The following is a 23,938-nucleotide window of genomic DNA, read 5'->3' as shown; positions in this document are numbered from 1 at the left end:
TATTGTGTAGCTGATGCACGACTTCAGTTTAGTTTACAAGACTGCAGAAGAGAGATAGCCTTCACTAATTTTAAAGAGTTATACAAAACTTGTAATTACACTTAATAAGGTGAAAAGCCAATTTGGCTGGTTTCCAACATAAATTTTTATATAGGTACCCTAACAAATATTAGCTATTAAATCTATGTTATTCGTGGTTTAATACTAGTTTTAAACCACGAACACAAAAATGATACCAGACCTTTGACAATCATCAAATCGCTATTCACTAAAGAACAAAATATCAATCTACCAATTTGAGTCATAATCTGATTAACACTGGAGGGGCTTCAAACTTGGCACTTGTAGCACTTCCAACACCAAGCCCTCTTCATTTCTTAATCCTTTGCAGTTAAAAAAAAGTTGCCCATATCATTAATAACGCTGAATATATTATTTCGACAATGCGTTCTGAAAATCAGTCTTTGCTTTGTACAAATATGAAGACAAATAGTTATACATCATTCTGACAAACAAAATAAATAGTTAGTTCAAAGATAGAAAATGCACCCGAGCGAGGGTGTATTCTTTTCCAGCTATCCAAACACCAGTTTGCGACCACTGAACATCCTCCCAGTCAAGATTCTCTTCTATTACCTGTTCAACATCAAACACAAAAAAGTCGTTCAATTCATTGACTGTTCTTTCATAACCAGAATCTTTTATCCAATTCTTTTATGGAAAAGTGATAGAAAAGAGAGAATTCTTAAACAATAGTCAAAACAAAGTAATTTGGAAACTCTCCTACCATTCTTTTTTCTAATCATGCAACAAGAATGAAAAAGAGAATGTGAGATGAAGTACCTCCACATGTTCAAGGGGCAGTGGGATTCCAACCGAACGCATGACTTTTTGGGCAAGGGGCTTCTTGCAGCGAGACCAACGAAAAACATCAATCATAGCATTATCACCTTCGTTCTTTTCACCATTTGCAGAGTTTGAGTGATGATTCTGAGACTTATCAGTATCTGAATCATGTGACTGAGATCCTGCCACAGCTTTGACCATCTTCTCTCCCGTAAAACAGAGCTCATACCTTCAGATCACAACTCAAGATTAGAAAATCATCAAAAAGTATTAGTCACATGTACTTAAGAGGTTCCAGAAATTACTATTTGAAGAAAATTATATGTATGTGTAAATATATAACAGCTCTCTTTCAAACCACAACAAACAGGATAAATAACTGATTATTTCTGTTTTAGAGAGACATGAAAAATGAAAATCATTTGCACTCTCAAAGAACAAAAGGATTCAGAATTCAAAGGTGCATCTAGTTGACCATAGAAATATAGGACCAATCCAATTTTATCAACTTGGCAATTGTCCAAGGACACGTGTGAATCTTAAATTTGGAACTAGCTACTCCAGCAAAGAAAAAGCAAAAAGAATTTAAGCTAGGAATTGTTTGATTTTGTGCCACACATTACATGATGAGGCAAAGAAATTAATCTCATGATGACACAGACAAATCCAAGTATCATTTCTTACATTTGATATTTGTTGTATGAAGCATAAAAATTCTAATGACAATAAGACAAATAAAAAAGATGAAAACAAATGCTGAAAGCAACCACTTACAGAAGTTTATTAAAATAAGGCATCATTTTTCAGAATCCCAGATGAAATTAATCATGCTGCAGGAGCAACAAACGTCAAAAAGATGGGAAAAATTACCTGCATGAATGTGTTTCTAAATAAAGAACTTCTCCCTTCTTCAAACGTGCAGATGTATAAAGAGGCTTTTTTAGTCCTTTATCAGCAACGATACTTATACTGTACTTAATCCTGAATAAGTTTGCAAATAGTAAAATTAACTTGAGCATTGAAGGGATAAAAAGAAAATTGTAAACCAAAAATGAAATAACAAAAACAATAACAACAAAGTATAACATAAATAAATGTACATAGGACAAGTAGAAATGTATTCAGCCATAGCACAACTAAAATTTAAAAATTAGCAATGATATACACAATATGATACATATGTTGTCACTGAAAACTCAAAATTATAACAGTGCATAACATTAGAACTGTAGTCGTATATGTATTTATGGGAAGAAAAGAGAGCTTAAATTTAAATTTTACCCCATAGTGATGTGGGATTACACAAAGAAGATAAACTCTTTCATAAACACACCATACATATCTAAAGAGAGAAGTACCCGTAAGATCTCAAATAAAAGATACAGAAGCAAGTGCGAAAAATTAAATTTAAATTACTTTTCTCTTAGACTTACAACTTCAAAGTAACATACGATTTTTAGGCCAAGCAAACTATGGATAAGGAAAACATCAGTTATAGCTATGAACTATAGGTTTATACCCGAATATTAAGAATAGGCTGAGAAAGTCTTCTTCATGCAGGACTACAAAAACTCAACCCATCAGAATAAAACTTTTACCAAAATAAACCTACAAAACTTAGCCCAACCCCAATCCCATATTATATAATCAAAATGACCCAACTAGAAATTAAATTACAAAACCAAAAACCATTTTTATTCAAACATAAATTCATCTTTCAAAACAAATTAATAGTCCTAAGTCTTCTTTTGAAGTTCCTAAAGCTTTTTGCATCAAGAGTTCCTTCACGGATCTTTGCCAACATTTTTCAAAAATAAAATTATTAAGAAAAAAAGGGCTCACTATTTGCTTTGTTTCCTTGTCGAGTTATAGCTATTCATTCGATTATTACTCCCACCATTGGCTGCACCATTAACATGATGAATTACTTTTCTGGTTGTTGCAACACTTCATATAACTGAGCCAAAAACCAATCTAATTGTAGAAGCCTAGGGTGTGGTAGGTTTTCTAGTTCCGTTGCATGTATTTCATTTTTTTCTTCTTCTAAATCTTCAACATGCATCTTGGTTTTCTATTTCAGAAAAAATAGAAAATCTTGTTTTCTCCATTATAACTAAATAAAAAGGGAAAACAACTATCAGCCCAATTGTCAAAATCAGACAACACTTTTGAGTTGTTTTATTTTTAATAATTTTCCATAAATATCTCTCATTTTATTTCTAAAATTATTAAGAAAGTTAATAACGTATCTAAATGATTATGAATTGAAAATTTAAAAAAAAAAAAAAAAAAAAAAATACTCAACCAAAATATCTTTGTTTTCAGTTTCAAAATATTGTTTTTAGACAATGATAACAAACAATTCTCTAGTCTTGCAAAATACAATTTTCATCTCTTGCTATTCTTTTGACAGAATATAGAACATGAAGATATAATCAAATGGCCCCTACGAATTTCAAAACCCTTATTTGTCTCCAGTTCTAACAGATTGGCAAAAAAAAAAAAAAAATTGCATAGCATCAGTTATAATACTTAAATCCAAAATACTGAAGCAATCAAAACATCATGTCAACTAAAAGGTCCTACATATATACCTTGGGATGCTCAGGTCTTTGATTTCAGGAGAACAGTAGTAGCATAAGTTCACTCAGAATTAGAAAGAGTGTTTTCGTAAGAGAAAAATATGCTTACAGACCCAAATACACAGTGACACATCAATATGTATTATATCTATATGAAATCAAACAGATCAATATCCTGAAGTATCCATCTTTCAATTCAAAGAAGGCATATGGCACCCCCAAGATGTAACTGAGCAGTAACTATCATCTTCTTTGCTGGGTATTCTTAAGTCATAGAAAGGAAGGTCCAAATAACATTTTCCACATACAGTCATAAAAATACTCCTAATGCTGCATGGAAAATATTTTACCTGGCTTGTTACCATCATTTAATCTACTGTTAATCAACATGCTAAAAAAGAGACAAAGGTCTTCAGAATAGACTATATTAATCCAGAAAAATCGCAGACACAAAGTCGTGTGCAGAAGCAAAAGCACCTTCCGCCAGAACATTGAAACAGAATAGTAAAACATCCTAGAATTTGGAAAGAGATACCAAGCCCATTGAAAGACCTGAAGAATGATCTATTATCAGGGAGACATCACCATGGAAACACAACCACAGGCACAAGCATTTCGTAGTATATAGATTTATAGGGTAGATCCACTTATTATAACTCTAATTTTGAAAAGAGAAAGACAAAATCTACATACAAACCCGATGAAAAACTTAAGAAACCNCAAGAAACCTTTGCCCCTGTTGCCAAAATAAATTCAATTCGTATTTTGTTATCCCTTGCAGTACAGCTTGACTGGAGTTTACATCAATTAGATGTAAAAAATGCATTCCTTAACGGGAAATTAGAAGAGGAAGTGTTTATGGAGCTGCCACCCGGATTTGAGGAGGAACTTGGCAAAGGTAAGGTCTGTAAACTAAAAAAGACCTTATATGGCCTCAAGCAATCGCCAAGGGCATGGTTTGAGCGTTTTAGGAGTGTTGTAAGAAGTTATGGATATATCCAAAGTCAAGCAGATCATACAATGTTCTATAAACACTCTAAAGAAGGAAAAATATCTGTCTGATTGTTTATGTTGATTACATTATATTGACAGGGGATGATGTATTAGAGATTGGCAGCTTAAAGAAAGCTCTTGCTTTTGAATTTGAAATTAAAGATCTAGGTGAGTTGAAATACTTCTTGGGCATGGAGTTTGCTAGATCAAAAAGTGGTATTGTTGTGTCACAACGCGAGTATGTCCTAGACTTGCTTAGTGAAACTGGTTTGCTTGGTTGTAAAGCTGCTGAGACTCCCTTAGAACCTAATTAGAAGCTTCTTCCTGCTAAAGCTGAAGAGGTAATAGACGTAGAATTGTACCAGCGCCTTGTGGGATGCCTAATTTACCTCTCTCACACACGACCTGATATAGCATTTGCAGTGAGTCTTGTGAGCCAGTATATGCATGCTCCAGGTAAGGAACACTTTGAAGCAGTGTCTAGAATCCTAAAGTATCTAAAAGGATCACCTGGAAAGGGACTATTATTCAAGAAAACAAGGCATTTACAAGTGGAGGCCTACACAGATGCGGATTGGGCTGGCAGTGTAACTGATCGAACATCCACTTCAGGGTATTGCACCTTTTTGGGAGGAAATTTAGTAACTTGGCGGAGCAAAAAATAGGCAGTGGTGGCTAGAAGAAGTGCTGAGGCAGAGTACAGAGCTATTGCCCTAGGATTTTGTGAAGTCCTTTGGATTAAAAAGATCCTAGAAGAACTGAAAATTACCAATCCACTACCAATGAAGTTGTACTGCGACAACAAGGCTGCTATTTCAATATCACATAATCCAGTGTTACATGATCGAACAAAGCATGTGGAAGTCGATAAGCATTTTATTAAAGAAAAATTAGACACTGGAGTACTATGCATGCCTTATATTCCTACAAGTGAACAAGTGGCTGACATTCTCACAAAAGGATTGCCTAAAAAGCAGTTCGAAAATATGGTGTGCAAGCTGGCCATGGAAGACATATTTAGACCAGCTTGAGGGGGAGTGTTGGAAGATTTTGATTCTTTGACCAAATCTCCTTAATTTGGTCAGATCATTCTATCTTTGCTAAGTGTATATTTGATGTAAATATAGTTTATTTCTTTCCTAGTTAAGCGGATTGTATCTTTAGCATTTAAGGATATTTCCCAACTTAGTCTATTGTAAATACTATAAAAAGCTGTACTGCTATTCGTGAAATAATAAGAAAAACATTTTTCTTCTCTGCCCTAAATTCTAGACACTAGTTATGATAATTAAGCTATTAAAACCTCGTGTCAACTAAAAGGTCCCACATATACCTTGGGATGCTTGGTTACAGACCCAAATACACAGTGACACATCAATATGTATTATATCTATATGTTATCAAACAGAGCAATATGCTGAAGTATCCACATTTAAATTCAAAGAAGGCATATGGCACCCCCGAGATGTAACTGGGCAGGAACTATCATCTTATTTACTGGGTACTCTTCAAGTCATAGAAAGGAAGGTCCAAATAGGTTAATAACATTTTCCACATACACAGCCATGAAAATACTCCTAATGCTGTATGGAAAAGAAGTTTTAACTGGATTGTTACCATCATTTAATCTACTGTTAATGAACATGCTATAAAAGAGACAAAGCTCTTAGGAATAGACTATTAATCCAGAAACATCACGGACAAACTCATGTGCAGAAGCAAAAGCACTTTACTTCAGAACATTGAAACAGAATAGTAAAACATCCTACAATTTGGAAAGAGATACCAAGGCCATTGAAAGACCTGAAAAATGATCTATTATCAGGGAGAATCACCCCAAAAACATAACCACAGGCACAAGTATTTTGTAGTATATAGAACTTATAGGGTAGATCCAGTTATTATTACTCTAATTTAAAATACAACGACAAAGACTACAAACAAACCCGACTTCAGAAACCCAAGCAACAATTATAGAAATGAAGATCTTAGGTGTACCAGGGTTCATTGCAAAGGTTGTACTGTATTGTTACTTCCCGCACAAACCGTTGTTGCCGCAATGCATTCTGAAGAATAAAAGCCACTACGTAAGCCAATAACAATTTAATACACATAAAATGTAAAGACACGTGATGTGAAAAGAATATGTGATTCGAACCATAAATTTCTTTCCCTCCAGGCAGTTGATCAAAATATAAATAGAATAATGACAATAATGTATTTCTGATGGAAAAGCATAAAATCACATTCTAAAAGTCAAAGTAAACAGTTGAAACTATATGTAAATACGAACAATAAAGTATCATAAACCATCTTACAACTTATCACTTACCAACAGACAGCTTAAATAGCACTCAATACAATAAAAATATAGAACAGTTTAGAATGCTATTTACCAATCTCTATATTATCACATGCAAAGGTAGTATTAAGAAAGTATAAAGTTCTTTATCTATTATGTTTAATTCTACAATTTTTTATGCAATAAGCTGAGAGCCGAGTGATTTCTTACTCTCTACTTAAGGAAGCCTCTTATTTTTGTTGAAGTTTGACCTCTGCATGGATAACCATTCTCTTATACACCCCCTTTTTTAATTGGATTTCAAATAATATAGGCTTTGCTGATTTACAAGACTGGTTTCAGGAAGATCCCAAGTTCCTAGCTTTTGAAAGATTGCAATGTATCCCTCCCGGATTTGTTTTCTCTAATTCTTGTTTATGCAAAATCGTGAACACCCTCATAAAAGGGTATTATAATAATTTTAGTAATTAAGAAAGAATCTTCTAATTTATTTTCCAACAGGTCAAAGACACAAGTCAGGCTATAGGTTTCAGCAAAAGTAACAATGTTTTACAGAAATTTGTAGTTCCAACAAGCTCTCTTGTCAATCCACAAAGGTATTCTCGAACTGCAAATTCATACCCTAACGGACCAAGTCAGATAAGACAATGACGGGACCCCAGCAAATTCAATAAAAATTCACGCACAGCACATCCACAAAATCAAGAACAACTATGTAATCCAACAATATTTTGATTGAAGATCAAACAGTTCAGAGGACTACAATCAGACTCAACAAAACTAAAGAAAACAAGAAGGGAAAGTCCTAGCAATTCGAGGAGCTAGGGGCCTCCATTGACAACCTTTAAGAGAAAAATGATATCCCTAGTCCTAATTCTAACTGCCTTAATATACTAGTGAGCTTTACCCATTTTCCTGCCACGTCTCTTTCCTCTAACTGAATCCCACTGGCATAACAACTTTTAGATGCCAACTTTTAGAGACCACCTTTGCTGATGATTCACATGTCTCACCACCTTGTCCTCAAGGTGGAAGTGAGGAAACTGGAGGTTGATGAGGTCATAGGCTTCCCAAGTAGCTTCAAACAGGGGCAGGGTCTGCCACTTTATAAGCACTTCTGTGGTACCATCCATTAAGGAGCGGACTGCTAACACAGATTCGGGCTGGATAGTGAGTTCCAAGTCTTCGGTGAGGCCATGGGGAAGGGGCTGGATGGGAACAGAGTTGTGCAGGCTACCCTTGAGCTGAGACACATGGAAAACCGGGTGAATGCGAGCAGTAGAAGGCAAAGCCAACCTATATGCAACCTGTCCAATGCGTTCTACAACGGAAAAAGGGCCATAAAAACGGGGACCTAGTTTCTCATTATGTTTCGTGGCTAAGGACTTAAACCTATAAGGCTGGAGCTTCAAAAACACATGATCCCCAGGCTGGAAAGTCACATCTCGGCGGTGTACATCTGCACTCTCTTTCATATGCCCTTGAGCGACGGATAAATTATGTTTAAGTTCCGCCAAGATGGTGTTACGTTCGAGCATCTGTTGATTCACTTCCTCTACTGCTGATGGGCAATCTGTGAACTTTAGTAGAGTAGGAGGATCCCTGCCGTAGAGAGCCTTAAAAGGGGTCATCTGTGTGGAACTGTGGTACGTTGTATTGTACCAAAATTCTGCCCAAGAAAGCCAACGTGACCAGTGCTTGGGTTTAGAGCTACAAAAGCACCGCAAGTAGGCTTCCACACATCTATTCACTATCTCTGTTTGGCCATTTGTTTGTGGGTGGTGGGCAGAACTGAATTTCAGCGTAGTACCCGATGCCTTGAAGAGTTCTTGCCAAAATTGGCTAATGAAAATCCTGTTTCTGTCGAACACAATAGATTTCAGAAAACCATGGAGCCTTACAATTTCTGTTGAAAAATAGCAACCACCTCTTTAGCATTATAGGGATGGCAAAGACGGATGAAGTGGCCATATTTGGTGAGTCTATCGACTACGACGAGAATAGTATCATGCCCCCACGACTTAGGTAGACCTCCAATGAAATCCATGCTAATATCCTCAAATACCTGAGTTGGAATGGGTAGGGGCTGGAGAAGGCCTGCTAGTTTAAGGGCTGAGTGTTTATTGAGTTGGCAAACAATGCATCTTTTCACAAATTCTTGAACATCCCTCTTGATCCCTTCCCAAAACACAAGGCTAGCCACTCTTTTATACGTGCGAAAGAAACCCGCATGCCCGCCGCTTGGGCTGTCATGAAACTCCTCAAGTAGCTTCGGAATGAACTTGGAGAATTTTGGAAGCACAATTCTGTTTTTGTAAAGCAGACAGCCTTTTCGGGATGGTAGTGGGGTCTGCTGGTGGGGTTGAACAATAGATCCTGTATAATGGTTTACAGCTTTGGTTCTTGTTGAGCTTCAGAAGCTAATTCATCAAAGTCTGAAAACTGGGCCACGGATATGGCAGCTAGCTCACTTACCTCCTCTCGACGGGATAGTGCATCTGCTACTTGGTTGGAGGATCCTGGTTGGCAGTGAATTTCAAAAGAAAACCCCAAAAGCTTTGAAATCCACTTTTGCTGTTCGGGAGTCTTTACTCGCTGGTCAGTCAAGAACTTAAGGCTACGCTGATCCATCCGAATAATGAACTTGCGCCCAATGAGATAGTGGCTCCATTTGTGGACAACGAACACTATAGCCATGAGTTCCTGTTCATACACCGGTTTCTGCTTTGATTGACAAGAAAAAGCTTTACTAAGAAAGGCAATTGGGCGTGATTTTTGGACCAAAATAGCCCCCATTCCTTGCCCCGAGGCATCGGTATGTACTTCGAAGGGTAAATCAAAATCAGGCATGGCTAGCACCGGAACTGTTGTGGTTGTTGTTTTGAGGGATTCAAAGGCTTTTTGAGCTGACTCATCCCATGTCAAAGAGTCTTTCCGAAGGAGTTGTGTTAACGGTTGTGCGATCAAACCATATCCCTTGACAAAACGACGATAGTAGCCTGTGAGCCCCAAGAATCCCCTCAACCCTTTTATGGTACGGGGAGCTGGCCAAGACAACATCGAGGCAATCTTTTGCGGATTAGCTTCCACCCCTTTGGCTAAAATTAGGTGGCCTAAGTATTCAAGTTTCTGCTGTGTGAACAAACACTTCTTGCGATTGACTACTAACTCGTTTGCCTTAAGAATTTGAAAAACTTGTCGAAGATGTTCCAAATGGGAGTGCGAATCTGGACTGTAAATAAGTATATCGTCAAAGAAAACCAGGACAAACTTCCTTAAAACTGGCTTGAAGATGGTGTTCATTCAGGCTTGGAAAGTGGAGGGGGCGTTTGTCAATCCGAAGGGCATCACTAGGAACTCATAGAGCCCCTCATGAGTTCGAAAAGCAGTCTTCGCTATGTCTTCCTCTCTGACTCTGATCTGATGGTACCCGGACTTCAAATCCAATTTAGTAAAGATCGTTGCACCTGCCAATTCATCCAACAATTCTTCGATGGAGGGAATGGGGAACTTATCTGGTATAGTGAGGCTGTTTAAGGCGCGTAATCCACACCGAAACGCAAACTCCCGTCTTTCTTTTTCAATAGTAAGATAGGGCTGGAAAAAGAGCTTGTGCTGGGCTGTATTATTCCTGCTATCAACATTTCCCCAACCAATCTCTCAATTTCATTCTTCTGAACATAAGGGTACTTGTAAGGACGGATGTTAGGGGGTTTGGACCTATCTTGGAGAATTATGGCATGGTCTGTGGGTCTTTTGAGACATAGTTTGGTAGGTGGGTTAAAGACTTGGCTAAACTCTTCCACCACTTCTGAGACTCTGGGTCAATCTGTTCAACTTCGTTAACATTTTTGCTTTCGATGGAGCAGAATTCAACTACATACCCAGCCCTTGTGTTCTGTACAGACTTCAGCACGACTTTGAGTGATACCACGGTTTTGACTAACTCAAGATCTCCCCTTAACGTGACCTTCCTTCCTTCTCTGGCAAAAGCCATAGTCAGATTTTTCCAGTTAGCACACGTCTCCTAGAGTGCTCAGCCACGCAACTCCCAACACAATATCAGCTCCACCTAATTCAAAAGGAAAAAAATCTTGTTGTATCTCTACTCCCTGGATCTTTAACTCAACTTTTCTGCAAATTCCCTCTCCCCTAATCGTGAAACCATTTCCAACCATGACTCCGAAAGTCTTCCCCTTCTCCACACTCAATCCCAACTTGTGGACCAAGTCATGTGAAATAAAATTGTGGGAAGCCCCATTGTCAACAAGCACAATTACCTCCTCTTGTCTGAAGTCATCCCCACAATAGAGTGCATAGACAGAGCAAGAGGATTACCTTCTGAGGTTGGTTCATCATAGGCTTCCGGTGTTACTTCTTCTCTCTCAGCATCTTCTTCTTCTTCCAACATCAACAAAACCTGTAGAGATTTGTTCCTACACCGATGGTTGGGCCCAAACTTCTCATCACAACGAAAACACAATTCTCTCTCATGTTTATACTGGATGTCGGCCTCCGTTAACCGTCGGAACCCATCACTTTTGGCTGGCGTGGTTCCTCCCCTCTCCTAGCTTCGGTTTTGCGATCTCACCCCATGCAAATTTTCTGCGTTTTTCATCGCAGTGTTCCACCCATTTGAGTGGTTCAGATCTGGATTTGAAGACACCCGTGGGAAACAATCTGGTTTGTGGGTTTGATTATGGGTTTGGGCTATGTGGGTTAAGTGGGTTCTATTAAATCTGGGCTTGATCTTTTCTAAAACCCAATTTCTTTCTTCAATACAATGGGCCTGCTCAATTAATTCTATTAATGTTTTGGGCCTGCACAATCTCATTTCAGCCCTTAATTCCTCCTTCAGCCCATTTGAAAAAATTCCCATAAGGAGGTCTTCTCCTACCTCATGCAAGGGAGCTGACAGTGCCTCAAATTGTTCCCTGAACTCAGTCACAGTTCCCAACTGTTTCAGCGCTACCAGAGCCTCGTAAGCTGTCCCCTGGTGCAATGGTCTGAAACGTTCCACCAGCGCTGACTTGAAGGAGCTCCATGATAGAATCGCTGCTCGGGTGTCAACCCATTGATACCAGTTCAACGCGCGTCCCTCCATGCAAACAGCAGCTGCATCCACCTTTTCTTCTTCCTGAAATTTCTTCATCTAGAAATATCTATCGGCTCTGAAAGTCCATCCTAGTGGATCTTCGCCATTGAACACAGGTAATTCCAGTTTTTTTACTTTGCGCTCTTCTTTACTGTTTTCAATTCCCTTCAGTCGATCAAGGTTATTTGATCCTTCCGGTGTTTCACTTCCTGCCTTATCAGTGTTCTTACTTTCGCCTTTCTCATCTCTATTCCTCGTCCATTCTCGAAGCTCAAGGAGGTAACCCTTAATGCTCCCATTTCTTCTTTCATGTTTCCCATCTCCTTCTCAATTCCGATAACTCTCTGTTCCATTTTTGCTTTTACCATTACCCAAAACCTTGGCTCTGATACCAATTTGATGGGACCCCAGCAAATTCAATAAAAACTCACGCACAGCACATCCACAAAATCAAGAACAACTATGTAATCCAACAATATTTTGATTGAAGATTGAACAGACTCAACAAAAGTAAAGAAAACAAGAAGGGAAAGTCCTAGCAATTCGAGGAGCTAGGGGCCTCCATTGACAACCTTTCAGAGAAAAATGATATCCCTATTCCTAATTCTAACTGCCTTAATATACTAGTGAGCTTTACCCATTTTCCTGCCACGTACTCTACTGCCACGTCTCTTTCCTCTAACTGAATCCTACTGGCATAACAACTTTTAGAGACCACCTTTACTGATGATTCACACGTCTCACACCCTTCTGCCCTTGTATTGATAAACCTTATTGATAGGGGGCCTATCAGACAACAATTTAAACAACCTACAATTCCCAAGTAGCACAAAGGATGACCCAGAAGAAATAGCAATAAAACATAAACAATAAAAAATCAGCCGAAATAAGTCCACTGGTTTATTCAAGAAGATAAAAGGCAGTCTAAATAACCAAAAAAATGCCAGTTGAAATAAACTTCAATCATAAATTAATTACTGGAACAAACCCCTATAATTTCACAATAAAAGAAGACTACAGCATCTTAAGTTTTTTCTATAATGCAAAACTATTATCACAAGTCAAAACCTGCCATAAGTGTAACAATGTAGCTTATTATGAGAAGAAAATTTTGAAACCCACAAAAATTATGATTTGCACACCGCATAAAAATAGTTTATAAGTTTCAGATAACCTTTGTAGCTCATACCCTATATAGATATAAATGTCCATCACTGGATCACATCTCAGCAGGTCACTCGATTGTTATATATATATAAAACGCTAAATAATTAAAAAGTGTGTGTGTGTGTTAAAACAGCCCTGCCTTTCAAAATACCATATCAAACAGGCACTCAGTCAAAATTTTAAATAATTCAATAAATGAGAAAAAGTCTAAACTGTTTCCATTGCATAGCTTCATGAAAGATTATACATGATATATGATGAGTAAAGAGCTGCATATGACAAAAAAAAAAAAAAAAGAAGTCAACTACAAAAAAGATAAAATTCCACTTTAGATTAATAAAAGATTGTCATGTAATACCGAAGCTGCAGCCCTTGTGGTCATTGTCCGTTCAACTGCCACTGGAGCAAGGGTAGGCTCCACTGTTGATGAATGTGTAAGACAAGGATCCAGATCAATGGTTCCACCTCCTTTCTGAAACCAAAATAGACTCACAGATAAATATGTATGACTCCACAAAATTTGAAGGAGAAACAATATCATAACATGTAAGACAAGACTCCAGATCAATGGTTCCACCTCCTTTCTGCAACTAAATAGACACAAAAATATGTATGTATGACTTTAAAAATTTTGAAGGAATAAAAATATCATAATGGTTTCTCCCCACTAAAATGCTCTCAACAAAACAGTAAACAAAAATAAAAATAGGGTATTTAGAATCCAAAGGAACTAGAAAATATGATTAACACTCGTAACAATAACAAATTTATTCAACATCTCATCTCTAACAGAATAAAACAGCATTATCATTAAGATATTTCTAATGCAGAAAAGACAGAGATAACCAGTTTGTCACCTTCACAATGCAGCACCTTTCAACACGATAACTACAACCACTTCCAGCCCCCCAAGCACGGGAACGTACATTATTTCTTTGTTCAGATGTGTAACCTAGCTCAAACATTAAAGGTTAAGCATGAGTTGTGATGGAAATTGCAGAAGTGCAAAATGGAAAAACAAAAGCTTGACTTCTAGCTAATTAGACAGAAAGCACATTGCTTATATATATATATACAGGTAATTCCAGACCAATAGCATACAAACTAATAAAATGGTATCCAACACCCTCTACAAGCAATGAAGTAACTTTCTCAACAATTTTTTTTTTTCTATTATTTATAACCATAAACATGAAAGTTGTGCTTCAACTTGGACAGTGCGAGATAAGGCAATTCTAAAAAATCTAGACATGAAACCACAGTAATAAAAATGAAGATTGGAGCATTTAAAGTATTAAACATATATGCTAATATATGCGTGTTAATTTGTTTACAAGAAAATCAAAGACAGAAAAAAATCAAACGTTGAAGTAGAGATAGGGCCATATAAATTTTGTCGAGCACTCCTAAAAGTATTAAATATATTTTAGGCAAATAATCGTGCCTTCTCCTATATATGAGGATAAACATGAATGTCTATCTTCAACTCAAAGGCCCAACATTGCGACTTCTCTAAAAGATAAGTGTCCAAGAATCATAGCAAAATTAGCAATGTGAATGACTATAGCCAACCATACCACAATTTTTATATTATAGATCTCTTAACCATGAGCACACACTACCATAAGCTTCTAAAAGGACTGATGAATGAGTTACTTGCCTAGAAGCTAATGTTATGACTAAGTCTTGAAAATTACGTAGCTGATATGATGAACTTTTCTGGGTAATTTGGAACAAGTGAAATAGCAAGCTTTTTGATGCTCAAAGAGAGGAAGACACCTTTATTCTTGTGGATTAAGTTCGATCCTTTGCTTCTCTTTTTTGGGTTTCAGTGTCAAAAGAATTTCAAGATAATTCTTTCATCTTCATAAATTTTACTTTGGAGGGATGCAAGGTAAATACATGTGTCAAAATAGGTCGTGTTATTGAGAGTTGGATGGTATAGTTGGCTTTTTGACAGTTTTCAACTTTGCACATTCTCAGTACAAAGATCGCAAAAATATTTTTGCTTCTGTAACCTAGACATATTTTACTGGACTGAGCGTGAACTTTTGAAAATTATCCATTCTATTAATAATATTATAATGGTCTCTTGTCAAAACAGACGCACACACAGAATAGGAATAGAGATTTTATAAGGACAATTCCCAATGAGGATTATGCAATAACTTCGAGCAAAACAAATTCTCCACCCATATATAGACCTTCAAATCTTTCATTATCCTATCATTTTGTAAAGCACATAATGACATAAACAAAGGCAATCTAGCTCCAGCAATGTGCAAGCACACAACTACTAAGACTCAGAGTCACAAGCCAAGGCCCAACAATAAAACTTATCAGAAAAGCTGAAGAAAGTGTCAACTCCTGATATTCCAGATTCAACTTCAACAAGCACTTAAGCAAAAGTCAAGGTCTAAAATACATATTCTTACTGTCACCAAATCAGCATTGATACAATTGTCAATCTTATTTTTATATTGCCAAATCCAAACTGAACACAACCCTGCTACACATGGATGCCAGCTAGAGGACATAGATGTGAAAAAAATGCCGACTCAGAATATATCTTTCTTAACTCATGCAATGCCTAGGTTGAAAATACAATTTGGTTATATTTTCCAAACATTAGCATATAAACAAAAGGAAGTTAGGAAAAATATGGACTCACAATCTTGAGGAGGTAGTACTTGGATTGTTGCACGAAGCTCTTGGATAGCAGGTGGAGGAGGATATGCAGTGGGGCGGCAGTAGCCCGTGTGCATGAGAACTGGAAAACAAGATCCCCAGATCAATTCTAGAATTTAGACACCACCAAATTTTAATATTCACACATTGAAAAGATTATCTCTAATCACTTCTTCAAACACCACATACCAGCAACAAGATCAGAGTCATCTGTGTATGTATCAGTCCCCCATAGTTGGCCACCTCTGACCTGAACATAATTAACTTAGGTAACTGAGAAGTGTGGTAACAACATTAGCATCTGTCAGTGCTAACGAAAAGTATGGATTAACAAAATGCAACATGCAAGGCTACAACTAGCTGCAGTGAAGTGTGCTACTTCTGCAATACGTTAAAAAAGGGGAAGAGGGGAGAAGTAAGAAAACTAGTGCACCCAAGAGAGCTAAGGACTCCACCTGCCCTTTAACTCACTGATAGAAAAATACAAACACCACAGAACCTTATGAAATTTTGGAATACTTTTCAAGTGTTTAAAGCACTTGTATGATAAGGAAAAAAAGAAATTTCCAAAAGTTCCAAACATATTGCAATCAAAACATCTTATCATTTATTAATTGACCTAAAAGCTAGCAGCACAAACACATCCATAATAGGAAAGAGAATAGATTTACCAAAGGAAAAAGCACATCACATACTAAAAAGTTTACAGATAATTCATCCATTCCATATTAATATAAAGTAGCTTGATCTTACTTGGCGATTTGTGGCAGTAACATGCTCAGCTGGTATCCGGATTTCAAGAGTGGGACCATTAACAGAACTTTCACCATTTTTATCAGCTTGAGATGTTTCATATTCCTTCCATAACTTTACCAGTTCTTGCATGCACTCACCAACTTTATAAACAACAGAAGATACTTCGGATTTACCTGAAACACAAGCAAAAAAATAAAATATGCAGCTGTAGAAGAAAAATCATGTAACTCCAAAACCATAATGACAAAAAAATTTATGCTCCATCACAGAGCACAAAATGATCAACTTCCACCAAATAACAAATGTTCAACAGTGCACATAACAAGTTATGATGCAAACAGCACAAAAAAAGACGGAAAAAGCTGTATAATTCATTGTCAGAGTCGATTTAATAAAGCCAGTAGTGAATGGGGGAAGGGCTGAAGTCTATTAGTTCTTAAACTGATTAAAAGTTATACTTACTAAAATGCATCCAAAATGAGAAAACAAAAGTTAAAAAAAAAAAAGAAAAAAAAATTAAAAACAAACTAGTTACAACTTACAACCAAGAGAGTATTGACACAAAGTCTTTGGAATTTTTAAAATAATATGGATTAATTCAATCCATCAGAGTCTGGCAGTTAACTAATTCACAACCACCAAATGACTAACCAGATGTGTCAAAATTGTATAACAACACAAATTGCTATAAGCACACATATCTTTGTAATCTTGTAAATCTTCTTCCAGAAAAATAAACTTTGCCCAAGTTAAACATTCCCGGCACCCAAAATAAGCAACACTGCTCGAGCTCAACAAGAGGGAAATGCACAGCTTACCTTGAGATCTGCAAAAGAAAGAAAGCAGAAATAATTTCAGTGAGTGTACATCTCCTTGGAAAAAGAATGGAACTAAAAAACTTCCAGCCAACAAGAGAGGGTACATATCAGATTTGATGTTTGCATTATACAATCCATCCAACTAAATTGATGATATTCCAAAATAAGTCCAGGATAATATTCCTAATAAGTTGAGGATCAAGGCATCCACAAGCTGCAATTTTGAAGCTTATAAAATTTTTTATCTTATCCTCAGTGATGGAAAAGTTAACAATGAGGTGCATTTATTCATTTCCTATCAAAAGGTCCATATCTTGTACAGGACAAAATATTTTTATTCTTTATCCTCCTAAAATTCTCACCTGTGTACAGTATTAGGTTATTGAATCTTAGGAGTACATGAGAAGATTACCATATCTTGAAGGTGAAGTGAAAAGCATGAAACTGCAATGCCGAAGCAGCCTAAGAGTATGAACTATTCATTGATTTGGCATTTTTACAGAAATACCACCAATTCTTAAAGTTAATATAATAGTTTCTAGTCTCTGAAAACAACGTACCAGTAACCTTTTGGATATCCTCAAGCAAATAAAGTTACTTATTTCGTTTACAATATCAATTGTGTCCTGGTTGCTTATCAGATTTTCAGCACATTGGCCTTAACTGCGTTCAGCTGCTTACATCAGCGGAGAGAACTAGTGATATAAATAGTGACTCCAAAACCGTAAAACAATTGGCTATAAGACTTAAAAAATATCTTTCAATTCTTATTGTGAATTGCAACGCTAAATAGATCCAAGATTTTCTAAAAGTGACTCCCAATGTATTATTGTTAGAATTGCAATTATAATGCAAACATTTCATCAGCATTTTCTTTCACAATATGATGTAAGTTAGGAATTTAAATTATATTTTATAAGTTCTTTATTAAAAAACTGGGTGTCAGCTGATTTCTACAGCTTTGGGTGTAGTTTCAAGCAGCAGGTTAAGTTTTGAGTAATCCTTTTCCCATACACTTAATTCTTAAGATAAATGCTCATTCATAGTATCTCAAACAGAATGCCTGATATAGCCTTCCAAGAAGTTACAAAACATAATATAAAAATTTTAAAACAAACAAATACAACTTCCTCCCTGGCTTATAACTATTCAGAGCATTCTTTGAATTTTCAGGACAAACAGCCATTAAGGCTGAGGGTTGCAACTCCTGTTCATTATTCAATGAGAAGTATTGGGTGAGGGTTATTACAAATCTTACTTAAACCCCACTAAATAATAACTCCTCTTCATGACTTTCACATTAGTTCTTCTCCTTGTTCTTTTTTAATGGACAAAGAGTTTTGGTCTTGACTAGGTCTTAGGTTTGATTTTCTGGTACTGTCCCACTCTTCAGCACATGTTTGCATATAGTGGCTTCTCTCAAGAGTTGGGCCCAAGCAATTGCACATACCATTCCTATACTTTTACAATTACACCAGGGTAATGGCCTCTAATTGATTCATGTGTAACAACAAACTTAAACTCAAAATCCAAGTAATTGGCCCTAATTATAACTGTGAAACCAATTATTCTAAGAAATATAAAATAAACTTCATTCCCAACTACGAGTGTTTAACAACAATTATTTTAAAAGTTAGAAGAAATCTATTGATTAAACATTTTCCACAGACAATTATTTTGGAATATCTTAATAAATAAAATAAGATAGTAAAGATATATATCAATGATTCACCATATCGAGAGTAAAAGTCATGTAACTGACTGACATCTCACGCATGCATATATCTTTTTCTTATCTTTTCAAATCAATTAAGGTACAAATTATTGTTTGTGGTTGAGAAAAAAACAACACTGGTACCAGAAATGTTGCATCCCTTTCATAGGATGACCATATTGATACCACTCCAATTCAGTTACACAATTTGTATCCAGTAAGCCATATATGATTACCCTCTAATTACATCATAGAGACTCAAAAGTGCAGGAAATTTTTTATAACAAAAAATCAAGTACGGGATAGAAGAAATAATTGAAAAAAAAAAAAAAATTAACACCTATTGCTAGAACTTAACAGGAAGGATGTCATAAACAAAACTCAAATATTTATAAAAGCGTAAGGAAGGGATGTATTACTCTATCTCACACTTGACGCTATAAGAGGCGTGTGATTAGTTTTAGTGTTACTAAAGTAAGCAATTCCGCAATTTAAAAAATCAAACATCTTGAATCTAATATTTTCTTCACTCCGAACAATAAAATAGACCATATACCAATACTGGAAGAATAACTTTATCCTCTCTCAAGAAAACTAAACTTATCAAATTTAACTTTAGCAATAATGATTTGTCCACTCATGACAGATATTCTAAGGCACATTTCTACACCATATATACAAAATAATGCAATTCAGATCATTAAAGCCAAATATGCTTGAAATCAGGAACAAAAAGGAAAAGTGAAGAATACCCTTCATTATCCTGAGCACGAGACCGAAAGCGAGGCTCACGGTTTCCAACTTGAGGGCTACTTCTAGGTCGCAGCATCCTCTTACGCTGCTGGACTCCATAATTAAAAGCTTCTCTTTCCCTTTCTGTAGCCCCTTCGCCATCACCACATCCATCATCAGATTCTTTATCGTAGCACCTACTGCGCTTTTCAGGTCTATCTCCTTCCATATCAACCTCTCTTTCTCTTCTCCTGTCTTTGGCTTCCCTATCAACATTTTTCCAGCTATCAAGTTCTTTTGGTTTTTTTTGCTCTGACACGAGATTTTCCTGCTCTAGCGGTGGCACTTTGACTGATCCCTCTCCCAACTCCTTCTCATTGTGCATACCCATACCCTCTTTCTCGGCTCCATTCCATGATTCTCTCTTGATATGATCTTTTTCCCTCTCTTTCTGTCTCTCCTTGTCTTTAAAAAGATCCTTCTTATCCCTCTCCCATTTCTCTGATTCTCTCTCTTCCCTAGTGGATTCTTTGCAGTCACTACTAATATTACCTACTTGCATACTGCTCCTACGATCACTTCGTTCCTTATCTCTGTCTCCCCAATCCCGATGCTTTGAATCCTTCCTTTTTCTGTCCTTCTCTTTAAATCTATCCTCACCTTTTGAATCAACTCTATTCTCCCCAATAGCCTCTTGTGTTTCCATGTAAACCCTCTCTTCAGTTACTGAACGGTCTTTTACTGAACAGTCTTTTCCAACCTCTACCAGGCCTTGAGAACTACCACGTGACCATGGATCTGTGCCAGCTGGTGGTTCAGAACTTCTTTTTCCTCTAGGGTAATCTTTTGATTCTTTCCAGTTCAAGTGACTACTTGCAGCAATATAACTTTCTTTTTCTACCTTTGCATCACTCTTCAGATCACCATAATTCTCCCTGTCATATTTTGCTTCTTTATTGTCATCACCTCTACTATCACATTTTGCATCCTTTTCACCTTTAACACTTTGAGCATCCCTCTTTCCCTCGCCAGAGGACTCCCTGGTTTCTATCCTTTGATTATCCTTAGAATCCCTCGATTCCAGCCTGCTTCCCGGAGGAGTTGGATGAGAATCTGTATGTGAATCATTCAAAGAAGATGTGAGCATCCGATAACCGGAATGCAGAGGAGATCTTCTCTCTATATCACGAGATTCAGACCGCGGAATCTTCACCGTCCGAGCATCTTGCCCCACGTCATAGGGCGGATGGTGGTACTCATTTGATACCCCAGAAGATGTCAACTTCGGATATGTACCTGTGTCTTCAAGTGGATATCTCGATGAAGAGGAATGACCACCATCTTCATAACATTTTTTAGGAGGAGCACCACTCATAACGAAAATCCCAGAATAATTACTACTAGAATATTCCAAAATCAAAAGAATTTCCTTCTGTCCTTTGCTAAATAATGTTTATCAAACTGAAACCTGCAAGAATCCTATTCAAGAATTAAAAAAATATATATAAATATTAACATAATTAAATTCAAGTTGATTTTAAAGTAATAACCAGAAATTAGATACCCAAACCCTACTAAACAAAAACGAGGTAGACGCAATGAAACTACAAAAATAAAATACAATGGAGGAGGCTGTGGTGACGACAATTATGAAAGTTGAGCGGCAACGATTTGTANCTATCCTTTGATTATCCTTAGAATCCCTCGATTCCAGCCTGCTTCCCGGAGGAGTTGGATGAGAATCTGTATGTGAATCATTCAAAGAAGATGTGAGCATCCGATAACCGGAATGCAGAGGAGATCTTCTCTCTATATCACGAGATTCAGACCGCGGAATCTTCACCGTCCGAGCATCTTGCCCCACGTCATAGGGCGGATGGTGGTACTCATTTGATACCCCAGAAGATGTCAACTTCGGATATGTACCTGTGTCTTCAAGTGGATATCTCGATGAAGAGGAATGACCACCATCTTCATAACATTTTTTAGGAGGAGCACCACTCATAACGAAAATCCCAGAATAATTACTACTAGAATATTCCAAAATCAAAAGAATTTCCTTCTGTCCTTCGCCAAATAATGTTTATCAAACTGAAACCTGCAAGAATCCTATTCAAGAATTAAAAAAATATATATAAATATTAACATAATTAAATTCAAGTTGATTTTAAAGTAATAACCAGAAATTAGATACCCAAACCCTACTAAACAAAAACGAGGTAGACGCAATGAAACTACAAAAATAAAATACAATGGAGGAGGCTGTGGTGACGACAATTATGAAAGTTGAGCGGCAACGATTTGTAAACAAAACATAGAAGAAACAATAACATAATTAAAAAAATATGTATGATGAATGAAGGCTTTCTTACCCATAATTCATCTCCAGTGCACAGAACCGGTTATAGTGGGTTCGAATATGCAAATTTCAATGCTTGAATAGTTGTTTTTTTTTTTTTTTTGGGTCAGATCAATGCTTGAAATTTAACGTTGGGATGTAAGCTATCTACAAAAATGCAGGCCCGTTTTTAGTAATCGGCCCGTGAGATTAGAAGAGTTTTTTGATATATTCACGGGCTGGGACTATCAAAGCCCGGACCCGGATTTTTACCATGCCTGGGCCCGGGTCATCCTGGTCCTTTTCATCCCGAATTACATTAGTTACGTAGACCCCTAAAAATCTCACAAAACTCCTTAGATCCCTCAATTATCAAAAACTACCATAAGACCCTCTTCCTTCTATTTTGGCTATCAAATTAAATATGGACTATGTTGGACATGATGAAATGACTAAATTACCCCTGAACTTTTTCAACTGCAAAGCTTTTGGGTGTTGGCTTTGTTTGACCTTTTTGTATTGAAAATTGATTGTGTTTAACCCTTGAAATGTCTAAAATGTGCTTAAAGCATTTTTTTTTTAATTTTTTTAAAACCTTACACAAAATTATTTAAGCTTATTTTCTTTAAAAAAAAAATAGAAAAAAGAACTTAGAAAATCTAAAGAAAAATTAAAATCACATAATGTGAAAACTGAAAATAAATTTGAAAAAAAAAAAAAGAATCTAAGAATTAAATTGAACTTTAAAATATGAAAGATTTAGAAATAAAAAATGTAAAAAATTGATTAAAAAAAAAAATACTTGTAGAAAAGTAAGGTGACCAAAACTTTTAAACTAAAAAATAATTTGGCTTAAATCGTCCATCCCTTATAAGATATCCAAATCAGAAACGGCACAGCAATTTTCAAAACTTTATATGCACTGGTTAGACATGGCGTTGTGTTATGTTTAGGGTTATTGTTTCATTAATTGGGTTTGAGTGCATGGTGTGAAGCATGATGTTATTTAAGTAGTTGTGAACTGAGTACATAAATTAGTTTGGTATGATGTGTGTTGGATAACGTTAATTGATATTTTTGTTGTTTTGGTCGAAAGAATGGGCTGGTTCATTGTGTTTGTTATAGGGAAGGTAGATAGTGATTGCTACAGCATCATTAAGTTTGACAAATCTGCTTTCCAACCAAATGAAGCAAACATTTGAAGACATTGGCCATTTTAGAAGGGTGTTGAGCATGGAATCAAAACGAGAGGGTTAAGTGCACTTCTGAGTGTGCATATGAGATTTGTCCAAGGAGGATGCATGCCTGTTTTAATATCACCTTTTGCATCAAGACTTATAGGCCTCAGCATAACCCTGAATTAATGTACATGTACTTGGATTGCAAAAAGGTTGTAGCAACTTCAGCATGATCCAACACTTGTAGCCCAAGACATTGTGGGTCATGTTGAAATCTTATTATGGGGTAAAACCTAAAATGTCCAAGGACTATCACTAAGATACTTAAGAAAAATCATGAGAGAAATTATGAGCTAATGCATAGGTATGGCAATGTATTAAGGATTTCAAACCCTGGTACAATCACATTTAATTTCAGTACTTGGTTTTTTTTCTTTTATTTAAATGATTGAATTTTGTAATTTTGCTAATGCATCTGACTTTGTTTGCTTCCTTTTGTTCCAAATCAAGGGCACTGCTCAAGCTAGAGCCTCTGGATATGGCATTACTCAAGCTGAAAGCACTTATGGACCATCATCATAAGGACCTAATCACATTACACCTCTTCGAACTCCACCACCTACTGCAACACAGACATCTCGGTCAGGTATGTTTTCATACTTGATCCTAAAACCTTAGTTTCCCTTAGCTTTTTAAATTGTTTTAGGTGTTAAAGCATTTTTGTATATG

The 23,938-nt window shown here is 36.5% G+C and overlaps 1 protein-coding gene across 2 annotated transcripts; it reads right to left on the bottom strand.

Annotated features, from left to right (window-relative positions):
• Positions 1 to 409: 409 nt before the first annotated feature.
• Positions 410 to 22,156, bottom strand: LOC116112830 (zinc finger CCCH domain-containing protein 13). 2 transcript variants are annotated; one of them, XM_031398946.1, is made up of 13 exons: positions 22,066 to 22,156; positions 21,461 to 21,791; positions 19,714 to 20,830; positions 17,248 to 17,255; positions 16,427 to 16,602; positions 15,863 to 15,923; positions 15,657 to 15,755; positions 13,843 to 13,937; positions 13,344 to 13,457; positions 6,420 to 6,487; positions 1,717 to 1,827; positions 844 to 1,075; positions 410 to 636 (listed from the first exon to the last, which is right to left on the bottom strand). In XM_031398946.1, exons 2-13 carry the CDS (start codon positions 21,696 to 21,698, stop codon positions 526 to 528), a joined length of 2,430 nt encoding a protein of 809 aa, XP_031254806.1. In that variant the 5' UTR covers positions 21,699 to 21,791; positions 22,066 to 22,156; the 3' UTR covers positions 410 to 525. The 2 variants fall into 2 exon arrangements, with proteins under 2 accessions (XP_031254806.1, XP_031254805.1); XM_031398945.1 differs by lacking the exon at positions 21,461 to 21,791 and having other exon boundaries at positions 19,714 to 21,161; positions 22,066 to 22,139.
• Positions 22,157 to 23,938: the final 1,782 nt, after the last annotated feature.

This window comes from Pistacia vera, unplaced genomic scaffold, assembly GCF_008641045.1.
Source record: "Pistacia vera cultivar Batoury unplaced genomic scaffold, PisVer_v2 Contig67, whole genome shotgun sequence".
Classification (NCBI taxonomy): Eukaryota; Viridiplantae; Streptophyta; class Magnoliopsida; order Sapindales; family Anacardiaceae; genus Pistacia; species Pistacia vera.
Note: the sequence above shows the minus strand (reverse complement) of the source record. Positions and strands in the feature narration are given on the sequence as shown.